The sequence below is a fragment of the Piliocolobus tephrosceles genome, chromosome 3 (genome assembly GCF_002776525.5).
Source record: "Piliocolobus tephrosceles isolate RC106 chromosome 3, ASM277652v3, whole genome shotgun sequence".
Classification (NCBI taxonomy): Eukaryota; Metazoa; Chordata; class Mammalia; order Primates; family Cercopithecidae; genus Piliocolobus; species Piliocolobus tephrosceles.
In genome coordinates this window covers 25,867,886-25,892,125 of record NC_045436.1, presented here as the reverse complement: position 1 = coordinate 25,892,125, position 24,240 = coordinate 25,867,886, and the positions used below count along the sequence as shown (strand labels likewise).

At 33.7% G+C, this 24,240-nt stretch overlaps 1 protein-coding gene across 1 annotated transcript in view; it reads right to left on the bottom strand.

The window, feature by feature from the left end:
• MARCHF1 (membrane associated ring-CH-type finger 1) overlaps positions 1-24,240 on the bottom strand; it is an 827,429-nt gene that overhangs the window by 177,525 nt on the left and 625,664 nt on the right. The window contains exon 4 of the mRNA XM_023228476.2: positions 291-341. Coding sequence (XP_023084244.1) covers positions 291-341 — 51 coding nt within the window. The remainder of the gene's footprint in view (positions 1-290; positions 342-24,240) is intronic.

Sequence of the window (24,240 nt, the reverse complement as noted above, 5' to 3'; positions counted from 1 at the left end):
GGAAGGAAAGGGAAGGGAGGGGAGAGGAGGGAAAGGAAGGGAAGGGAAGGGAAGAAAGAAGCAAATTATCTCTTGCACACAGCATGGTAAAAGAAAAAATAGTCTAACTTATTTTCTTGAGTAAAATCACGTCCTTTTATTATAGTAAAAGCTTAAAATAGTTAAAACCATGAAGAAATCACATTTGCATTCTGCTCACAGATAACAATTATAGGTTAAACATAGACATTTATGTGAACTCAAGAAGTGTAGAAATCAACAAAACAAGAAAATGAGTACATTTCACCTACTTTTGAAATGTTACTTGATCGACTTGCAGATCGCCCTGGGGATTTTTCATTCTGAAAAATAAAATTGGAAACATTAATTAAAAGCAGGTATGGCATTTTCACCACACCGGACCACTGAGAAGAGAAACCACAGCACACGGAAATTTGTGAATGCTCTCTACATTGTTTTGACCAATACACATACTAATTGCTTACACAGAATGCTTTTATCTTTTATGAAATCATATTTCTCAAATATATGTTAGTGTACTTTTAAAAATGCTTCAATTAATATCTGAGTAGTAATCAGGTTACAAGTATTTGTTTCCAGGAAATAATTATTTCTCCAGAAAAATTTTTGAAATTCTTTGAAACTAAAATTAGAGAGTAAAAGTGTAGTCTACTATTTCCCCTTTTGCTCTTGCAACTAGGAAATTCTGAGTAAATTCTAGTTTTCAACATCATTAAATATTCTGTGCTGGGTTCTTTTCAACTGCATTTTATTTATTTTTTGTTATTTTATATACTTTGAAATTAAAACATTTACTTTTTAAAATTTAAGATGCTTCTGGTTATATATTTTTAAATTAAAACTTAAAACTTTTATAAATGTTTATATCCTCAGTTCTTTCCTCTGAAATAATTTTTATTTAGGAGAAAAGAGGCATGAAAAAAGCTTTTGAAGAAATGTTTTTTAAAAGGTCATATAATTTTAAAGTAGAAATGAACCTTATGTAGTTGGGCCCTCCCATTTGAAGTCCAGCGACATTGTGTTCCTGAAAATTATATAGCTACTTTTTCTACTCTGCCAATTATGGTGGATAATCAACTGGAAAAAACAGAGTTTATAAGCGTTATGCATTTTACATGTAGAAAGAGATCAAAGATCAAAGTACACCTCTACTTCTGTAGGGAAAATGTTAAAATAATCAATTCTGAATACTAAAAGTTTATAAAGGGTCTGACACGACATTGGCATTGAAATAATTTACCAGTGTAAGAATCCCATTTCTTTTCTTCTTCTTCTTCTTCTTTTTTTTTTTTTTTAACTTCTGGACTCAGCCCTAAAGTGGGCCTGAGTAAGCAACTGCAATGCAACTTGACATAGGTCATTTTTGAGAACTAAGTTGTTATAACAACCCTTGGTGCCGAAATTGCCCATGATGACTACTTGAGACAGTTTTAGAGACACAGTGATGACAGGATATGGCAGATGTGTTATTGCAGAAAAACAGTGGCTGCATTCATTGCAAACTGTCACTGTGTCATGTGCAGGCTTACAGATATTCCAGCTGAACAGTACTTTTTCCTTTACATGCAACATCCATCTCATACAACCACTGATGTCACTGTGAAGCATGTTATTACAGACCGAGATGAGTCACAACGATATGGTTAGTTATACCTCATAACAGCTTCATGCTCCAGCTGGAGATTAATGTGTACACTACTGCAGACATTTTTCCCTGATTAGCTCCACTGGTGATGGAGAGAGGCACTTTTCTACTGACATCTCAACTCCTCTTCTAGAGACTAGAAAACAAAATCAATCCATCTTTCCTTCTCAGTGAAATTTACGATTTTGACACATTATTGTGTAGGACAGAGTCACATAATATAATAGGCTTTTGGAGAGACTGGTAGCAGTGGTTATTTTGTTACGTTTTCTATATTTACATGACATTTGAGAACATGATGAAGAACTAGAATTGAAAGGTGCTGCCACAGGAATCATGCAAAATAGGGAATTTAATTTTGCATAGGATTACTTAATTTTTCAAACTAAATGGGACTTCATGGTGTTTTGAGATAAAACAAGAAAGGCCAGATTCACTTTACAATTGTGTGAGTTCATTATAGAGGTATAATAAGAATATTATTTCCACACTCTCTGCCAGCATCCACCAATCTAATGGGGGAAAAGCATCTGACTGATTATTTGATACTTCAAAGGATCTTTTAACTTGAAATGGATTGACTTTATTTTCTCCCAATATAAGGTCAGGCATTGAAATAAACAAACTTAGGCAAAGGTTAACATTTTTGCCATGGCTACGTTCTCTATTGTTTCTCTACCAGTACGTGGAAGAGGAAAGGGCATCAGAAAAGTTAACATGTGGGAGGACAGTGGCGTACACTGTGCCAGCAGTGATGTCAACTGAGAGACTGCCTTGCAATGAGAACTCTGGTGATGTGCTAGCTCTGGAAGGAGTACATTGTCTGACATTCCTGGACTTCAATTTCGTTATTGTAAAATGGGGGGATAATATCTTGGAAATCCGTGTAAGGAACAAATGAGTTATAAATGAAAACATTTTATGAATTGTGAAGTTATGACATTTCCACTATAATTCAGATGTATAAGAAACACTGAAAGAGCTTTCTTTAAAAATCATGGTGATCATCATAGGTCACTATACACTTCTTTTTTTTTTTTTTTAACATAAACATCTTAGTTTCTATATCTTTCAATTCTGCCTTTGATTCTGGCACATAAAATTTAAAAATTAAAAATTAAATCATTCTCTGCCCAGGGGGATTAAGAAAGTTGGTTTGCCTTGCTTTTGACACAAAGCACCAGAAGCACTTCCTCTCTTGGAAAACGTCCAAAGCAATCTGTCCAATTTGCTACTAATTAATTGGGTGGCTTGTCCCATTACATTGCAATGTCATAGTCTTCTTTGCAGATTAGTCAATATGGTTGTCATACCTCATTACAATCAGTTTAACTACTTTACCTTAGATTAAATAGGAGCTGTCTCAGAATCTCAGAATCTAACATAACTTACTGGCATCCAAATTATAGTGACCTTGTAGGTCAATCAAAGTTGGAAGCAACAAAAGTTCCTAACAAGTCTGCGTGGAATGGACGGGATCATTAAGCAGTAACGTTGGATTTCAGCATGTCATTCACAGTATACAGACAGGGAGAGAGACTTCCAGTTTCGTAAGTTTTATTGAAAATATTTTAATATTTTCAAGAAGTTTCTAATCATCGGTTTGCTATGAATGTGTATGATATTAATAGTTCTGTTTTGTGATTATTATTGTTTTTCAAAGTTGATCCTACTAAACATGGTTGGATTCGTTTTACTAGCAAGGAAAAAACGATTACCAAATGAGAAAATCATTACCAAGTTTTGTTTTAATGAATTTTTGATGTTACACTCTAAGGAAAGTGACACAGTTCCTTTAAAACGAAGTGATCTTGGCCAGACGCGATGGCTCACGCCTGTAATCCCAGCGCTTTGGGAGGCCTAGGTGGGTGGATCATGAGGTCAGGAGATCGAGACCATCCTGGCTAACGCAGTGAAACCTGTCTCTACTAAAAATACAAAAAACTAACTGGGCGTGGTGGTGGGCACCTGCAGTCCTAGCTACTCGGGAGGCTGAGGCAGGAGAATGGCGTGAACCTGGGAGGTGGAGCTTGCAGTGAGCTGAGATCCCACCACTGCACTCCAGCCTGGGCAACACAGCAAGACTCTATCTCAAAGAACAAACAAACAAACAAACAAACAAACACCAAAGTGGTCGCTCCTAAGAATACACAACATGACTGCACATGTATGAATCCAGGTATAAATTTTCTGTATACTATGTCATTGACTGAGGGACATAATAAAGTTTAAAGAAGTTTTTTTTTTTAATGTAACCTGGAAAAAAAATATTTCTGCAGAAAAAAACCACACTAAGACATTCCTACAGAGACCACTAATCTGATGTTATTCTGCAATTTTATTTCCCCCTTTTTTTCAGGTTAAAAATCCCAAGTATTTGAAAGGAGAAAATAAGATAATTTGGAAGGTCATCTGAAAACTTTTAAGTAGACAGTAGAGCAATTTCTGCTAGGGTAATTATAACTTGGAATAGAAGAAAAGTCTTAAACAATGTTGTTTGTAAATGAAAAATAAGCAAGGACATGGGGAAATTGAATACTGCAATAAAATCTGATTAAAAGATATATAAAACATCTCATGCCTATTAAGTGATAAACATTTAATGTCTATGAAACATTTAAAAATTATTTGATCTTAAATAATACTTTAACAAATATTTCCAAGTAGAGATTTTACAGGGTATTTTTTTTTTCAATATTGAGCCAATACAATTAGAAATCCAATTTTGAAAAGTGACTCATAAGTCTTAATCACCTGAAAATTAACTAAGATACTTTTATATAATACTTGGTCAAAAGGAATGAAAACTCTGAAATAGAACCAGAAGCTATAGAATATATAATATTAAAACTTATAGAATGTTGCAAAAGCTGTATCCAGATAAAAGTTTATAAATATTTTCATTATTAAAGAACACAAGAATGTAATAAAAGAAACATAAAAGCTAAAACTAATTAAATTGATTTAAGTTAGAGAAAGGATAAAATGATTTTCTTAAAGAAAGTCTTTGAAAATAATTGCAAAATAGATGAACTTCCTATAAGACTTATTAAGGGAAAGAGAGAACAAAAAAATATGACATGAGAAATGATACATAATCACAGGCACAAAAAACTATGTAAAAAGAATGCTACATGTAACATTATTGCAACAAATATGAAAACCTAGAGAAAATACATTATATTTCAGTAAAGCAAAAACTCCCAGAATTTGTTCAAGAAAAAGAGAAAAACATAAGATAGTTAATCAAGGAAATATTCAAAATGTAAATAAAAGTCTATATGCTTCTAAAATGAATAAGGGCATTCTGCTTTTACAACTGAGCTGTATTTTACTTTAAAGAACACATAATTCCAATATTATGTATACTATTATTGTCATAGAAACATAAATTTTCCTAATCCATATTATTAACATGGTATAAATGAAACTTCAGATGTGTTAAGATAGTACTCCCTACCCAGCCAAAAAAAAAAAAGTAGGAAAAAAAAAAAAAGGAAAAAAAAAAAAAAAAGAAAAAGAAAATTGTGCTCCGATCTTATTTGGAACTACAGATGCAGAAAATCTTAAACATTAGTGTATATTTCGATAGTAGCATATATCTTTGATACATGAGCAGTGTATCACTAAAATTACCAAAGAATAGAATAAATAGAATTTATCTATTTCAGGTTTTAAAAACCCAGGACACTTGTCAACATAATCTATTAGATTAATACATTGAAAGAGACAAACATTGTGATTTTATAATTAAATTCTGAAAAGATATTTGACAAACCCTGGCAGTCTTATTCTAATATAAGCTCTAAGTAAAACAAGAATTGAAGGAAACCTCTAGTAGTAACAAAGACAATATTCTAAAAAAAATAGAAAATATAATTCTAATTGTTAAAATACAGAGACTGTAAAAATTGAAGAACATCTGTTAGAGGTGCTTGCTATTATTATTCAACTTGTCTTAGAGTTTTTAGCAAATACAACAAGGAAATGGAGTACTTTGTGGAAAAAGTATTGAAAAAGAAGCAATAAAACAATCCTTTCTTATTAATGACATAATATCTTAGAAATCCCAAGTGTCTCTGGTTAAGAATAAAAACTGCTACAGTTAATTCGACTTTAGTAGAGTAGTTAGATATAGGACAATTATACCATGGCAGAGTCTACTAGTTTCCTAAAATCCATTATCTTTTGCTTATGCATTAATGGAATAAAAACTGAATATACACCTTCACAGTGGCATTATATTTCTCAGCCTTCCTTTGGTTGTAGGTTGCCTAAGGTCAAATTCCCTCCAATGAGATGTGACCAGAACTAACAACTGTCAATTTCCTGCCTGTCACATGAATTTCCCATACAATTTCTTACATGCTTTTTTCCTACTGCTTTATGTTGGGATGGAAACTATCAGGGCAAGGTAGGAAGCCACACATCAAAGATGGTAGAGCTGAATTCTTGTGGGTCTTTGAATGACCACATAATCAAAAGCCTTCTGCCAACTTGGAGTATATACTCTAAACTGTCATCAGAGAGAAAAAAAAAGTGTATTTCTTGTGAGCCATTACATTTTTGATTTGTTTATTATAATACTGTGTCTATCCTAATGGAAACACTACAAAATCAATAGCTTTCTCTTAGCAATAAATATCTAGAAATGTAATAACAAAAACAAAAGCTACAAAACACTTAGGAAAACTTAACAAGGACATGAAATTTTATTCAAAAATATATTCTATAAAATATTACTGAGGAGTATAAATCATGATCTGAACAAATAAAGTACTATACTTTGATGGGAAGATAATTTTCTAAGATATAAACCCACTACAAATTGACATATGAGTAGAATGTAGCTCCAATTAAATTTCTAATAGAATTTATTTCTTGTTTTCTGGAGAAGAAAGGAGATAGATAAAATTATCTTAAAGAAGAATGATCTTAAAGAACATATACATAAAAAAAAACCTGAGAATAGCCAAGAAAATAATAAAAAACAAAGGAGAGCTTCTTATGCTAGGCATTGCAAATATTAAAAGTCACTATCATTAAGTCAATATGGTATTGGCATAGAAATTAAGCAAAAGATCAGTGTAATCAAGAATAGAAAATCCAGAAATACATGTAAGAATCTCACATATAAAAAATATTTCCAGTCAGTATTGAGGATAGTTGATATAGTAAAGTTGCTGGACAACTGGCTACCTCTGTGGAAGAAAAAGTCAGAACTCTATCACTTAGCATGTATAATCATGGAGTCCTGATGGAACAATGTCTTAAATGTTAAAGATTAAAAAAAAAAAAGAAACTTCGAAATAAGTCTAAATTACGAATTCAGTCTTGGGATGGGCGAGATTTACATAGCTAAGACACAAACTGGAAACTATATGTCATTGGTATATTTGATTATCCTCTGTCTAAAAAATATGAAAAATTAAAGTGAGTAAACAATTGCATTAGTAAACCATGAAACACAAATGACTGATAAAGTTTAATTTCTAGAATATGCAGTAGTTTTATCTATTCACAAAAGAGGCAACAGAAAATAACCCAATAGAAAAAAATAAATGAGCAGAGATAGAAACAGAAATTCACAAAAAAGGAACTACATATTGTCAATAAATGTATGGCAAGATGCTCAAAATCATGAGCAGTCAGAAAAATGTAAATTAAAGTAGCAACAAGACTTCTCATCACACTGAAAAAATTTAAGAGTTATAGCTTCTGTTGCTGATGGCAATAGGAAGAATGAATACTCTCAAAAAATGGTAGTAGAAATGTGATTTTCTTCTGCAATATCATTGAAAAAACATCTGGCAACATATATTGAATTAAAAATATCACTACATGCAGTAATTTCACCCTTGGGAATCTCTCCCAGAGAAACACGAGCACTAGTACATAAAAATATGTGAATGAGGACACTTAATACAACTCTGCTTTGAACTGAAAAAAAAAAAAAAAAAAAAAGAATCCCAGCAATAAAGATGGGACAGTTGTTAATTTAATGCCTCAAAGCTTTAAATCCATGCTTCTAGCTTCTGTTCTGGGCTGGGACTCCACAAACCACTCTTCTGTTGTGTCACGTGACTCCATACTAAGCTCTGCTTATTGGGGAATGGGGGTTGAGGGGGGTCACAGGGAAACTAGAAGGCTAGAAAACAAAAACAGGATTTGCTCCATCTATTTGATTTCTATAGGCTTCTTGTGTTTGCATCATCCTAGAAATGCTTCTTCACCCTGGGAGTTAGTTGCAATCCCCTCCTGTAGCAGCAGCTGGCAGCTAGATACACGGTTTCTAACACCCCAGAAACAGGCTCATTGTACTCTTTTGAAGACCACTGTTGGATTCTTAGAATTCTAAGAGGTTTGAGTTCCAGTTCCATGGGGCCCTCCTCCAAGATTTTAATAATTTTAATTTCCTTCCCCTGTTCACTCAGACCTAGGGAGGATGGCTGCTTCCTACAATTCCTGCCTTTGCAACATCTTTGTGTCCTTATTTTGTTTTCCTTTCAGTTACCTAGTTAATGATCTTTTACAGCCAGGGAATATATCTTTATACTAAATTATCTGTGTTAAAACAAAAGGCGTCATTTCTCCCTCTTGACTAACAGAATAAACAATGCTCATCAATAAAGAATGGTTAAGTAATTTATAGTAGAGCCAAACATTGAAAATATCATGCAGTCATAAAAAATGAATTGGATCTCTGGCATTTGAGAGATTTCCATAAGATAACTTCGAGAGTGGAAAGTAAAATAAGAAGTGATAAAATATGATTCTTTGTAAAACATACTGGGATAGAACCTCTGTAAGTATATATGCAAGCACAGGTTTGTGTATAGACATGCAGTAGTATATGACTATATAAGCATGGAAAAAGTCATGGAAAGTTATGCAAAAACTATATTAACATAAGTTATTGGGTAGAGAGGTGGGAGGAAGGGAGTCCAGCAGGAGGGGAATGAAGAAAAAAGAGGAGACGGGGGTCAGGGAATCTTCAAAAGCAAAAGAGAATGTTAAGAGATCTGTGTAAAATTATACATGGGTATGATGTGCATACAGAAATTATAATGCAAATATGAGGTTATATCTTTGTCGGCAAATGGTAATGTTCATGATACATTGTTAAGGCAATCAAGTTATAGAACAATGTGTAGAGGACAATTCCATTTCTTTCAAATAGATTATGTATAGAGAGTAATTCCTTCTCTTTAAAAACAAACAGAACTCCTATGTATTTCTACATATTTACAGATGTATGTTTGAGCAGAAATATGTTAATCCAATCTTGGCTGTTAACACAGTAATCTATGTACAATGGTTACCTTTAGTCCTTAGCATGGCGGGATTGAAGGGAAGCAGGCAGGTTCATGGGAATAGTCTAGCTTTTTCTTTAAACAACTTTGTGTATAAAGTTTTAGGTGTTTTAGGCCAGGCAAGCTGGCTCATACTTGTAATCCCAGTACTTTGGGAGGCCAAGATGGGAGGATAGCTTGAGCCTAGGAGTTCAAGAGCAGCCTGGGCAACACAGTAAGACCTCATCTCTAATTTTAAAAAAACAAAAAGAAATTAAATTTTAAAAGTTTACTTGTTTTTTATAATCTTTTAAACGATAAAACATCTAATTAAGAAACTCTGAAAAACAAAAATGGCAAAATTAGCCTTACTCAGCAGAGTATATATCATAAAGGTATATCTATGTGTGTTGTATGTATGTAATCAAAAAGAGCTGCAAGAAAGAGTTAATGTTTATATTCTCCAAGACTATACAGGACCTGGAATATAAAGGCACAAATTATTTATTTAGTCAAGTGGGATCGGTGGAAAAATCACAAGATTTGTAGTTACAACACTTGCATTAGAATTGCAGCTGCGGCCGGGCGCGGTGGCTCAAGCCTGTAATCCCAGCACTTTGGGAGGCCGAGACGGGTGGATCACGAAGTCAGGAGATCAAGACCATTCTGGCTAACACGGTGAAACCCCGTCTCTACTAAAAAATACAAAAAACTAGCAGGGCAAAGTGGCAGACGCCTGTAGTCCCAGCTACTTGGGAGGCAGGAGAATGGCATAAACCCGGGAGGCGGAGCTTGCAGTGAGCTGAGATCTGGCCACTGCACTCCAGCCTGGGCGACAGAGCGAGACTCCGTCTCAAAAAAAAAAAAAAAAACAAAACAAAAAAACGAAAAAATAAAAGAATTACAGCTTCATAACTAACCATGTGATGGTAAGAAAATCACGGGCCTTCTCTACCTCTAACTTGCTGAACTTGCAAAATGAGTATAAAGACCCTTGCATGTTTACCTCATAGAATTTCTGTTGGAGCAAACATGGTAAACTTTGGAAAAGTATATTTCTAATTGTAAAGCACTGTATAAATATAAACTAGGGTTATTACATTTAGATGTGCTAGAAAGATAATAAGGACAATTGCTTGTAAGTTGCCGCATTTATTATTAAATTTTGCGCTACATAGAATTTTCTACAAACACTCCAAATTTTCTTAAAAATGAACATGTCATTCCCTAAAAATATCAAATTTAATGGGTAAACTTGCTAATCTCTTTATCTAACTTCAGGATCACTATGAAAAGTCTAGCAATTGTGACCAGAAGGCTATTTTAAACACCCCTTAGGACTTTTCCCTAAGTACAAGGCCAATACTTTGAAAAGTGGTAACCATTAAAAGACTATCCTATAAAAAGAAGACAGATATCACAACAAGCCATCTGAATTTTGGTACAGATATTAAGTTGGTGTGAAATAATTTCTGTTTTTGCCATTACATTCAATGGCAAAACTGCAATTACTTTTGTACCAACATAATATATTATATACTTACACATTTATTAATCATGACCATGAATATAAGTTGTATTTATAACTGGGAAGCCCAAACAATTGTATTGGCTAGGAAATAATATAAAAAATATCTAAAGAAGAGCTCCCTTTTCTCCCTAAAAAATATCATTCAAAAGCATGTCCTTGCTCTACACACTTATAAAAGACTCTCTACTGATAAATGAGTTGCCATTCTGAACAAGTTAGTAATTGTAATCCCTAGCAGGAGAACCAAAGACTTTTTTTTTGTAAGTTTGCACACTCTTGTACTGAAAATGTTTCAAATGGACTCTAATTTGGGTGAAAAGAAAAATAATATAGTAAAATGAACATTGGCTAAATTGTCAAAGTACTATAGAAAAAGCCTTGAGGAGTGAATTAACACATCTTTGTAGTTATGAAAGGACAGAAAATAAGTGCATTCAATGATTTCTAAAATGCAGAAGGTGATGATTTTACTTCAATTGTTTGTGTGAAAAGGTGATTACTTTTCTTAAAGCAATATATAAAGTCAGGTTGGCATAAGCTTTTAGTGTAACACTTGTTGAACCTTTATAAAGGATGGTATATGGGCAGGTTTATTTTTTTCCCAAAATTCTGTTTTATATGACTATGTTCACATGAGACCAAAAAGCTTGCCACACCTCTGGTTGTTTCTTAGATGACCAGAGGTGTGGCAAACTTCCTAATTAATAAGACAAACAGAAGTTTTGTAAATGACATGTATATTTTTTTGTAAATTACACATGTAATTTACAAAATCCTTCTTTCACAGTAGTCTTCTCACTTAAGATCACCCAAAGTAAAATCTGCCAGTGGTTTTCATTCTGTAAATTTAATTTTCCAAAACAAAATGGAAAGACCCATTGCTTATTAATTAACTGACTGTTCCTTCCCATAAGTGCTTAACATTCCACTGAGTTTTAAGACCTTTATTTTTTCTGTTGGAAATCCCAGTTTCAGTAATAATTAAAGTATCATGTTCATTTGCATTTCAAACGTTATTTTCACAGGTGTGCTAGATATATCTTCCACTAGTCTGTGTAGATCCATGTCCCACTGTTCCCCACCCTGCTCTGTGCCCAGGAGGCACACCAGGTTGGATCTCACCAAGGCTCCTTTGCTCCTGGCTTTCAGTTTCATTATACCAATGAGAATTAATCCAGAGTCCCAGTAGGAGACTACAGGAATGGAAGAGGGTGAGTTTAGAGTAATTATCCCTTCCTTGAGGTATCACCACAAGCTGACTTTGTCCCACAAATGGAGGTCTCAGTATTTGTCAGGTAGCTTTCTGCAAAAATGCCTTTCTTTCTCTGGGTTCTGGAAAATGCTCCTTCTCCTTGCTTTTTCAAGACTATGGGTGATAACCACCCACTGCTGTTCCCACCCATGGGGTATACAACTATTCCTTATATTTTCAATATATTTTGCTCATGCTCATTGCAAATTGACTATTAACTGTCCCCAAGTTATCCAATTTGGAAATGCCATCTGTTTCTTTCTAGACCCTGATGGATAAAAGTCATCTTCAGTATTGCGTAGTCTTATTGCTATTATTATTTTTTGCTATTTTTGTCATATTAATATCTTAGAAAGTTACTCTGGAGGTATAATCATATTTTATCAATCAGACTCTGCGGTGACTTAAAAATCTATCAAGTAAGTTTCAAACCACTTTCTGCATAAGAGTTATATTGTTTCCTTCTGTGGGTTTAAGATTGGAGACATATTTGTAAAACAGACCACACATTATAGACTGACCATGTAAAATCCGCTGCATGGTGGAATGTTTTCATTAGTATTTTTCATCCTCCATGCTATTAAAAGCACTTTAATGGCCATATTTTTTTTTAAGACTGTCAGGGAATGTGCAAGCTAGGTTTTTTACTAAATTCTGGAATCGGATTTAAAAGTTCTAAAACTTTCATGGGTCACACACACAAGTGTGTGTATATGTGCAATGGCCTTCTTATGAAAAAATAAAAAGTTGTGTGTCAGTGCCAATCTAGACAATACATCTGTTACCTGGAGGCATAAAATTTAAAAATACTAGATGCTTTGTGATTCAAACAAAATAAATGTTTAGGCAAATTTATGATTCCCGTAAAGGCTGGTAATTCATCCTTCATGTAAAAGTGCTTCACTCACTTGTGAGGTCGTTACTTCAAGCCTTTTTGTTCCAGTCTCATACCTGAATTCTCTTCTTGCTTCTCACTCCGTTATTCAACTCTTCGTTATTCCTCCCTTATGTCAGTAATATGTAAATAAATGAGATGAAATCTTTATCTTTGGATGTATACATTCTGGTTCTATAAAACAGCTGAGGATACATATGAGAATTTCCTGGTTGAACAAATAGACACAAGGACTTAAATATGGATCAGAACAAAGTACCAGGAAAGCTGATATTGCCTGTGTTTCAGATTTTACCCTCAGTGTCACTTACTTATGGTTGGTCCATTTCTGACAATCCCTTGTTATATAATAATATTGGCCTACCAGGAAGTCTGGAGTCACAAGTCTTAAGACAACATTTAATGGAGCTCTTCTAAGAGCCGGAAAAGCAACCTTAGTTTGCATGAATGCAAATATCATGCATCATACAAAATCAACACAGCTGAATTGTTTCTAAATTACGAATCCTATTATTTCGACAGCAGCTTTGACTCATCTCCTTTCCTTTCATCATTTTCTGTCTCTTTTCATTATTTAGAGTATTCCCTTATTAAGATAATTTTAAAAACAAAAAATCAAATTTAACTTGTACCCTAGATAAGAATTTTAGAATTCTTGTCCATTATCATTGGATTAATTATTGGACAAATGGTAGAAGGTAGGAAAATTAGTCGCCACTTAAGGGCCTAAAGAAACATCAAATTTAATCTTTATACATACCCACTCTCTTAGATCCAAGAGGAAATAAATAGGAATGTCACTGGAGAATTATTATTTCATATAGTATTTTACTAATAAATAAAAAAAATTGCCAAAATGCCTGGGTCCAAATCCCAACTATACCACCACTTGTGGTACAACCTTAGGCAAGTTACTTATCCACTCATAACTGCCGTTTATGCATCTGTAGAATCCTGATAATAATACAGTCCTCTCAACATTGCTGTAAGAATTAAGTAAGTAAATGGGATTAAGTGGTTAGCATGGAACATAATGTGCTAAACAAATGGTAGCATAACTAATCTTGTATTTTATGTGAGCTTTACATCTTACCTATATACAGCCTGTATGCCATTACATTAAAGGCATAGCTGTTAGAAATAGAAGTTCTGAAGGCATTTCTTCTAAATGTAAAAAAATTAGTTTCAGAAATATGCTATAAATATTTATTAATAAAATTAAAACCACCCCCTTTTGATCTCGTCTATGGATAGTGAGAGAGGTGTGAGACCCCAGTAGAAATAAGGGCAGTGTGGAACAAGATGTCTGCCTCAGACTTTCACCTGGATGATACAACCAAAGGCTCAGTGAACCTTGGTCACTTCTAGAAAAGTCTTCATAAGTTGGCAATACATAATGAAAATATGTGTCTATTGTAAACAGGTGGGAGGAAATGAAGACATGAAAGAGCAGCACATAAGCTTATAATAACAAATAAGCATAACAATAAATTCGCAGTAAGATTGTACATAGTTGAAATTATAAATCAGTTCACCACCCACAGTCTATGAAATCTTGGGCCAGTTGATTTATATTTCAGTGTCTCATGTTATTCTTTCACTGGGATTTTAATATTTAGAAATATTATACATACAGGGTTCAGTAGGATTTCTGGCACATATTTCTGTAAAGAGCAATAGTTACAAGAAGTGGCTTGGAAATGGAATATTTAACCATTCAACTTCCAAGAAGAACCCAATTCTCCATTACACACATAGAGGCCACTCCAAATATATATGCAATGAAGTTAAAACACTGTGTGTGCTACGCAAATTGCTATGCAAATACTCTAGCTCCAATTCTATCTATCTTACTGCACTCAAACTTCTTTTAAATAGAAATCCTGGCTACTCATTGTTCATAAATAGCTATTACTGCTAATGAAATCAGCTTGGGGGTAAGTTTACATGTATTATTCTACCACCATTACTTAGTAAACTGTTTCTCAATGGAAGAGACTATATTTCAATTACATTTATTCTCTTTAACACAATACCTGCCTGGAATATCACAGATGTTTCATAAATTAAGTAGGACTATAATTCTATATGTTGGTTTCAGAGACACATTAGCATAGTCATTCTTGAGAATAGTAGGCAGGAAGTATATGACAATTCACATGTTATTTTATTTTTCTTTTTATTCTTTTTTTTTTTTTCTAAGACAGGGTCTTGCTCTGTCACCCAGGCTGAGTGCAGTGCATGGTTCACTGCAGTCACCACCTCCAGGTTGAAGTGATCCTCCCACCTTAGTCTCACAAGTAGCTAGGACTTCAGGCACATGTCACCTTGCCTGGCTAATTTTTTAAAAAACCTTTTTGTTTTTTGTGTAGGCAAGATTTCACTGTGTTGCCCAGGCTGGTCTTGAACTCCTGGTCTCAAATAATTTTCCTGCCTCAGCCTCCCAAAGTGCTGGGATTATAAGCATGAGCCACTACACCCAGCCTACACCCTGCTTTATTCACAAATAATTTATTTGATTTTATTTTTCTTGAAAAAAGTCACATCTGTTTTTTAAATTGTCTAATTTAGAAGCCACAAAGACAAAACACCATTGAATGGATTTTGGTCATAATATATTATAATCTGGATTTAACATACAATATTATCAACTCTTCCATGTGGTGCTATTTATGAATGTTTGACAGCAGTATTGGATTAATCAGAGGCAGTTATACCTTGACCTAGGATGATAAACTGAAATTTTATTTTATTTTATTTTGAGACAGAGTCTCGCTCTGTCACCCAGGCTGGAGTGCAGTGGCACGATCTCAGCTCACTGCAAGCTCTGCCTCCTGGGTTCACACCATTCTCCTGCCTCAGCCTCCCGAGTAGCTAGCAGCTGAGACTACAAGCGCCCGTCAGTAGATGAGCTGAAAATTTTAAAAGAGGTTGCAAGAACAGTGGCCTGACACACTCTCAAAGTGTTACCTGAACTTCTAGTATTGTAAGCTATACTGAATCTATATTAGTTGACTCTCTCCAGGCAAAGGTATTTTCTTCTGTATATTTGTGCTTCTTTGGGTTTATAAAGTGTTTCTATGACTTCTACCACCCAGATGCAAAAATCTGAAGGAGTTGAATTTTAATCTCAGTGGAAATTACTGAGATCCAATATATGTACATACTATAACATAAAAATTAAGAACTAATGACTATACAAGACATCTGAATTTCTCATAATAGAAATACTCACTAATAAATAAAATAAATAAGGCTAGCATATCTGCTGAAAATGCTCTGCTTCAATCTCAAAAATATAAAGGCATTAAGGCCTTTGACCACAAGCAGATTTTTAAAACATGTAATGAATTTTCGAACACCACTCTATGGGATGAATTAAAATCAATACTTCCTAGATATCTAGATATAATAATATAGTCCAGGAAGCAACTAACTTTCTAAATTTTTTGACAAACATAAAAAACATAAAGTACAGAATTTTCACCAAGATAATGCAAGAAGATGGATATGTGCTGTCATCAAAATATTGGTGGTCCAATATAAAGCAGTGTAAGTAAATTATTGTTTATTACCAGGAAAATCCATATACTTATATAACTAGCTTTCTGAAACTCCTAATGGAAGAACAAAATTGAACTTTTATGATGGTTCTTTACTTGGCAACATGTTCCAGGAGGCATCTTAAATCTGGTAAACATAATTCAATTTATGTAAAAAAAAACAAACAACAAAACAAGTATTCAATATGTATGATAATTCAGATTTAGTCCTAATTTTAAAAATAAGTTTCAGAATACAAAATGCACAATATTATGTTTATTTGTACTGAGTAACTTGCAAATTATTTCTTGAGTATACTCAAGGGTCATTTCATGACTTTCCAGATGAAAATATTGACATTCTTAGATGTTGATGCTAGACAGAATTACAGTTAAGTTAAAATTAGGCATCCTGCAAACGTGACAAATTCATTATTCCTATGAAAACACAAGCAGAAGCTCAACTTATAAACAGGTATAGAGAATTAATACTGTTAAATTATTATTGATATGCTCCTTTTGCCGAGGAGTACAGAGGACATACTGTGGTGTTTGTTATTGTAGTGGTTTTGACTCATTTACACTATAGTAGCTCCACACCCACGACTGGTGCTTCAGGGGCCAGTGCGAAAATCACCTGCGGGCAGCTGGCAGGGTTGGGAGGCAGTCATGTGCAAAAGAGGGTCACCTAACAATCAAAAAGCACACAGAACTGTCAAAAGTTTGAGTTGGTTGTTGAACAGCAACTCTAGTTCCACAAACTATTACAAATCTAGAAAGATTTTATTTGTTGTTATTCCAAATAGGCAAATTAGCAATCTTGTTGCTAATTGTTACATAAGAATAAACATTTTAGGTTAAAAATATATATTAATTTGTAAAGTCTCTAGAAAATCTTAAGTGTTCTAGAGTGGCATAACATTATAGTTTATTTCAGTGAGAAGTTCAGATTTCAAGAATTATAAAAACGGGTGATAAAAATAGTGGCACAGCCCAGGCAACATGGCGAAACCCCATCTCCACAAAAAATACAAAAAAGTTAACTGGGTGTGGTGGCATGCGCCTGTAGTCCTAGCTACTCAGGAGGCTAAGGTGGGAGGTTGGCTTGAGCCCAGGAGGTGGAGGCTGAAGTGAGCCGTGGTTGTGCCACTGCACACCAGCTTGGGCGACAGAGTGAGACACTGTCTCCAAAAAAAAAAAAAAAAAAAAAAAAAGTAATAATAATAATAATGACATAAAAAGAAAATATGAACAAAACAGTATGGTAATATAGAAAGTAATGAATTCAAGTGATAATGAATTATACATTTTCCATTTAGTAAGTGCTTTAAAATTAATTTAAAAATAAACCCTGTAGCTTTTCATAGTCTACGCTTGTAAGTCAGTATAGAACAGCATGTCAGGGCACAGAATCTCAAGTCAGAAAGTCCACAGCTCTAGTGTTGGATCTATTATTTGTCAATTAGCTCTGCAATCTTGGAAAACTAACTTAACCTTCCCATGCCTGTGTATCATTAGATACCTGCTTTGAAAGAGGTAAGTGAGATATTTTATGTAAAAGTTTTTAGTCTAACATACAGTTAGTGTCCGTTTTTGTTAATTTTTACTAAACTATGTTTAGGATGACATCTTATGATTTCCAATCATTTTCTAGTAATGTAAAATTGTAATAAATTGATGACAAATATAAGCTACTACTTATCTTTGCCATTTTTTCTTTTTAGTCTTTTTAAGAACAGTCTTAGGTATACAGATTTCTCTTATATCCCCCATCCCTACATATATACAGCCTCCCCACTATCAAAATCCTGTTCCATTTGTTACAATTCATGAATGTGCACTGACACATCATTATCACCCAAAGTCTCTGGAGTTCACTTGTGGTGTTGTATATTCTATGGACTTTGACAAATGTATAACAGGCATCCATCATTGTAGTATTATATGTTAATAGTTTCACTTTCCTAAAAATCTTCTGTTCTCTGCCTATTCATCCCTCTCTCCCCAACCTCTGGCAACCACTGATTCTTTTACTGTATTCATAGTTTTGCCTTTTCCAGAATGTCATATAATTGAAATAAAAAGAATGTAGTCTTTTCAGATTGACTTCTTTCACTTAGTAATATGCATTGAAGTTTTCTACATGTCTTTTCACAGCTCACCAGATCTTTTTTAGGTACTTAATATTCCATTGTCTGGCTGTGCTACACTTATTTATTTATTCACCTACTGAAAGACATCTTGTTGTTCTTAAAGCTTTGGCAAGTATGAACAAAGCTACTATACACATTCATGTGTAGGTTTTTGTGAGGGCATACATTTTCAACTCATTTGGGTGAATCCAAAGAAGCACAATTACTGGACTGTGTAAGAGTATGTTTAGTTTAGTAAGAAACTCACAAACTATCTTCTAAATTGGTGGTGCCATTTTGCATTCCCACTAGCAATAAACGAGCATTCCTGTTACTCCACATCCTGCTACATTTGGTGTCGTTAGTGTTTTGGGTCTGGTTATTCTAATAGATGTGTAGTGGGATTGTCATTTTAATTTGCAATTTCTTAACGACATGAAATGTCAAACGTCTCTTCATATGCTTATTTGCCATCTGTTCATGTCTTTGGCCCATTTTTTATGAATTTGTTCATTTTCTTATTGATGAGTTTTAAGAGTTCTTTGTGCATTTTGGGTCACAGTCCTTTACTAGTTATTTATCTTGCAAGTATTTTCTCCCAGGTTGTGACCTGTCTTCTCATTATCTTGACAGTATCTTTTGCAGAGAAGTTTTAAATTTTAATGAAGTCCAGTTTGTGTTTTTTTCTTTCATGAATCATGCTTTTGGTATTGTATCTAGAAAGTCATAACCAAACCCAAGGTCATTTATATTTTCTTCCATTTTATCCTGTAAAAATAGTGGCTGCAATTATCCTGTAAAAAATAATTTTATGGTTTTGTGTTTTACATTTAGGTCTTTGATCCATTTTGAGCAAATTTTCATTAGAGGCGTATGGTTTCTGTCTAAATTCATTTTTTTTTTTTTTTTTTTGCCATGAAGATTTACAGTGATGCTTGCACCATTTGTTGAAAAGGTGTTTTTTCTTTTTTGTTTTTTTCTTTCTTTGAAGGAGGGTCTCACTCTGTTGCCCAGGCTGGAGTGCAGTGGCACAATCATGGCTCATTGCAACCTCAACCTCCTTGACTCAAGTGATCCTCCCACTTCAGCTTCCCAAGTATCTGAGACTACAGGTGCATGCCACCATGCCCAGCTATTTTCATTTTTTTACTTTTATATAGAGATAAGGCTTCACCATGTTATCTAGGCTGCTCTTAAACTCCTGGGTTCAAGTGATCTTCCCTCCTGGGCCTCCCAAAGTGCTGGGATTACAAGCAAGAAAAGACTACTTTTATTCCATTTTATTCTCTTTGCTCCTTTGTCAAATATCTGCAGCCTGTATTTATGTGGATCTACTTCTGGGCTCTCTGTTCCGTTTCATTGATCTATTTGTCTACATTTTCACAATACCACACTGTAGCTGGGACTGCAGGCACATGCCACCACACCCAGTTAATGTTTTTGTATTTTTTGTGGAGATGGGGTTTCGCCATGTTGCCCAGGCTGTGCCACTATTTTTATCACCCCCTTTTTTTATTACTGTCTTGATTGCTGTAGCTATAATAGGAAGCCCTAATGTCAGGTAGTGTCAGTGCTCTGAATCAATATTTTGTTGAATATTCTTAGAATCGGTTTGTTGATATCCAAAAAATAACTTTCTGGGATGGTGATTGGAGTATATTTAAGCTATAGATCAATCAGGGAAAAACTAACATCTTAACAATATTAAGTTTTCTCATAATGAACATGGAATATCTCTCTATTCAGTTCCTCTTTGATTTCTTTTCGGAGTTTTGGGTTTTTTTTTCATATTGATTCCCCCCTTACTTTTGTTATATTTACACCTAAGTCTTTTATTATGTTGGGTGCTAATATAAAAGGTGTTGTGGTTTCAACTTCAAATTGTTAATTATTGGTATATAGGAAAATAATTGATTTATAGATATTAACCTTGTATCCTAAAACCTCACAATAATCACTTCTTAGCTCCAGCCTTTTTGGTTTTGTTGATCCTTTCAGATTTTCTACATAGACAATCATATTTTATGAATAAAGACAGCTTTATTTCTTGCTTCCTGATTACATAATTTTGTTTCCTTTACTTGTCTTATTGCATTAGCTAGGGCTTTCAGTATAATGCTGAAAAGCAATGGTGAGAATGACAGCCTTGCCTTGTTCCTAATCTTAGCAGGAAAGCTCTGAATTTCTCACCATTAAGTATGAGGTTAGTTTTATCCCACTGAGGAAGTTTTCTTCTATTCCTAGTTTTCTGGGAATTTTTATCATGAATGGCTATTAGATTTTGTCAATTTTCTTCTGTATCTATTGATATGATCATACAATTTATATTTTTTAACCTGTTGTGGATTATATCAATTAATTTTTTGAATGTTTAATCAGCCTTGCATACCTGAGATAAATCCCACTGGTCAAGACATATAATTCTTTGTATACATTATTGGATTCAGTCTGCTTATATTTTGTTGAAGGTTCTTCCATCTATGTTCCTATGTTTCTTTTTTTGCTTCAATGCCTTTGTCTGATTTTGGTTTTAGGGTAATGCTGGCCTCATGAAATGAGTTAGGAAGTGTACTCTCTACTTCTATCTCCTGGAAGAGATTGTACAGAATTCTTATAATTTCTTCTTTAAATGTACATTTCACCAGTTCACTCATCTGCTTCTGTTGCTTTCTGTCTTGGAAGATTATTTATTATTCATTTACTTTATCTAATAGATATAAGCCAAGTTAGATTTTTTTGTCTAACGTCTTAGAAAGTTATTAACTTTTGACTCCACTTATTTAATAAATATAAGTCTACTCAATTTATTTTTTATTTCTTCTTAAGTAAATTTTGATAGATTTTTTTCTTTAAAGAAATTGATCCATTCCATCAAGGTTATCAAGTTTGTGGGTGGGCATAGAGTTGTTTATAATATTCCTTTATTAACTTTTTGATGTCTATAAGATATGCACTGATGTCCCCTCTTTCATCTGATATTAGTACTTTGTGTCTTCTCTCAGACATTTTGACATTTGGGCCACCAAAATTTCTGATGAGCAATCTGCTGATAACCTTATTGAGGATTCCTTACATGTGAGAAATTGGTTCTGTCTGATTGTCTTTAAAATTCTCTCTTTGTCTTTGTCTTTGGAAATTTTGATTATAATGTGATTCAGTTATTAGTTGCTGTGAGTTCATTCTACTTAGAGTTCATTTAACATCTTAGATCTTTATATTAATGCCTTTCATTAAATTTGGGAATTTTGGGTCATTCTTTTTTCCAATTTTCTCTGTGCTCTTTTTCTTGATAGTGTCCCAGTTATCCCTTAGTTTCTGTTGACTTTTCTTCAATATTTTCTTTCTGTTTTTCAGACTCAATAATTTTCATTGTCTTATCTTCGAGTTTACTGATTCTTTCTTCTGTTTGCTCAAAACTGCCTTTGAATCTCTCTAGTAATTTTTGTTTGTTTGTTTTAGTTCTTGTACTTTTCATCTACAGAATCCATTTTTGGTGTTGTGTCAGATTGCTTAGCTCTATATTGCTATTTCTATTTTGTTTGTATGTTGTTTTCTTGACTTTTTCCATTTCTCCCTTTAACTCTTTGAGCATCTTTAAGACAGCTCTTTTAAAGTCTTTGTCTGGCAGATCTAACATCAAGATTTTCTCAGAAACAGTTTCTTATGGTTTGTTTTTTCTTTAGAATGAGTCGTACGTTTTCATTTATTTTTATGCCTTCTGATTGTTTTGTTGAAAAGCAGACATGTGAGTGTAATTGTGTGGTAACTCTGGAAATCCAATTCTACCTTTTACTCAAGATTTGCTTTTTTTATTTTTATTTTTTGATTGTTGTAAGTTGCCTCTGTGTTGATGATCAACCTGAAGAGTAAGCTAAAGGTCTTCTCAGGTCTTTTAAAAGCCTATTTATTTTTTCTTCCACATACAAAGAGTATGAATTTGTTCTAGTAATTGTGGTTCAGTGAGTTCTTAGCATCACAGACCAATAAAAGTCAATTATGTGTTATTGCTTCTCCCTCTCCCAATGCCATCCCCTATTTTCACTAACCATTGTAATAGTCTTCTTTGCTAAATTATTCTCCTTTTTCAGATTTCTAAATCTGAAATCTGGGATTAGCTCTTAGATTTCTTCTCTTCCCTATGTATATTCATCTGTAGAATAATCTCTTCCAGTTAAATGACTTAAGGATAAACAATAGGATAAACATGTCTTAATTTATAACTCTGACAAACATTATTTTCAGTAAAAAAGAGTAAAGTAAAGCCCCCTATGACCAAGCACATCCCTCTACATATCCGATTCATTCTCTTCATAGTAGCTGAAATCATTTTTTTAAAAGTAATTCAGGCCACTGAAAAACAGAAAGCCTTATGAGCATTAGCAACTGCAACACTGCGTGGTCAGCGTTAATTGGAAATGACATCTATTGTTGACAACAATACAGCAACAAAGGCCAGATTTATCTTCCCATATGGAACAGCTGAAAAAATCAACAAAATATAAGGAACAATGGCTTTCAAGACAGTGTACAAGAAAGGACGTTGATTCTGACACATGATAGACAAATAAAGTGAGGCCTACAATTTTCCCATCTTGCTGCCTGGAGAAAGTTTCCAGGGCATGGCATAGTGAGGGAAAACCCAGGCAGTGATTAGCAGGTTCCCTCAGCTGAGAAGATAATTTTGAGAGTGTGACAAAACCAAGGAGGCTAGATGTCACAGAGCTTAGTACCACAGAGGACAGTATGGCTCAGTAAGGGAGCTCCAGAGATCTGCAGGGGATCTTCAAATATTTAGCTGATTATTGATCATCACATATATGTGAAGAAACTACCTAAAGGAATCACTCAAAAGGATTAGTAGACACAGTGCCTAGATATCACACAAAACCAGGAATAGTGTCTGCTATTAATCACCTGAATGGGTAATCTTATAATTCACAAGAGATTGGCTAAAGTATTGAGGAAGTTTTTCCTAGTAGTGGAGTAAAATGACCCATGAATAAATGCTACCCTGATCTGGCCTAACAAATACTAAAAGACCTAAAAGGATGAAATTGTTTTCAACTAACAGCAAAATCCCAGAACAAAGCTCAAAACATTTTTAGGAATATAAAAATATCTAATACCCAACTAGGTAAAATTCACATTGTTTGGTATCAAATAAATAATCACTAGATATGCAAAGAAACAGGAAATATGTCCTATGACCCATACTGAGAAGGAAAATCAATCATTCAAAACTTATATATAAATGACACAGATGATAGAATATATGATTAGTTATTAATCATATAATAATAATATAGAAAACTAGAGATAGGAAGGAGATAAGAGCTTCACCAAACTTCTAAAGATGAAATCTACAATACATAAGGTAAAAAATTCACTGAATGGTAGCAACAGTAAGATGAGATGTTCAGGGAAAATAATCAGTGAACTTGAAGACATAGTAAAAAACACTTAAAGTGAAACATAGACAGAAAAAAGATGGAAAAAAGAACATTGGTGAACTGGAGGATAACTCTAAGCAGTCAATTACATATGTAATTGGAATCCTTAGTGAAGAACAGAGAGGAAGTAAAGAAAATTATTTTTCATATTTGATGATAATTATAAATACATTGATACAAGACAGTCAATTAACTCTAAGTACAAAAACATGAAGAAAATATACCAAGGCGTATCATAATTAAATTGTCTCAACCTACTAATAAAGAGAAAATGTTTAAACATCCAGAGGACAAAAGACACATTATATACAGAGGCGCAAAACTAATATTGTCAGCAGACTTCTCATTGGAAATAATGCAAGCTAGAAAACAGTGGAGCAACTTTTATTATTTCACAGTAATAAAAGAAAAAAAATCTTTCAGCTGTACTTTTACCCAGTAAAAAATATCTTTTAAATATTAAGCAAAATAAAGGCATAT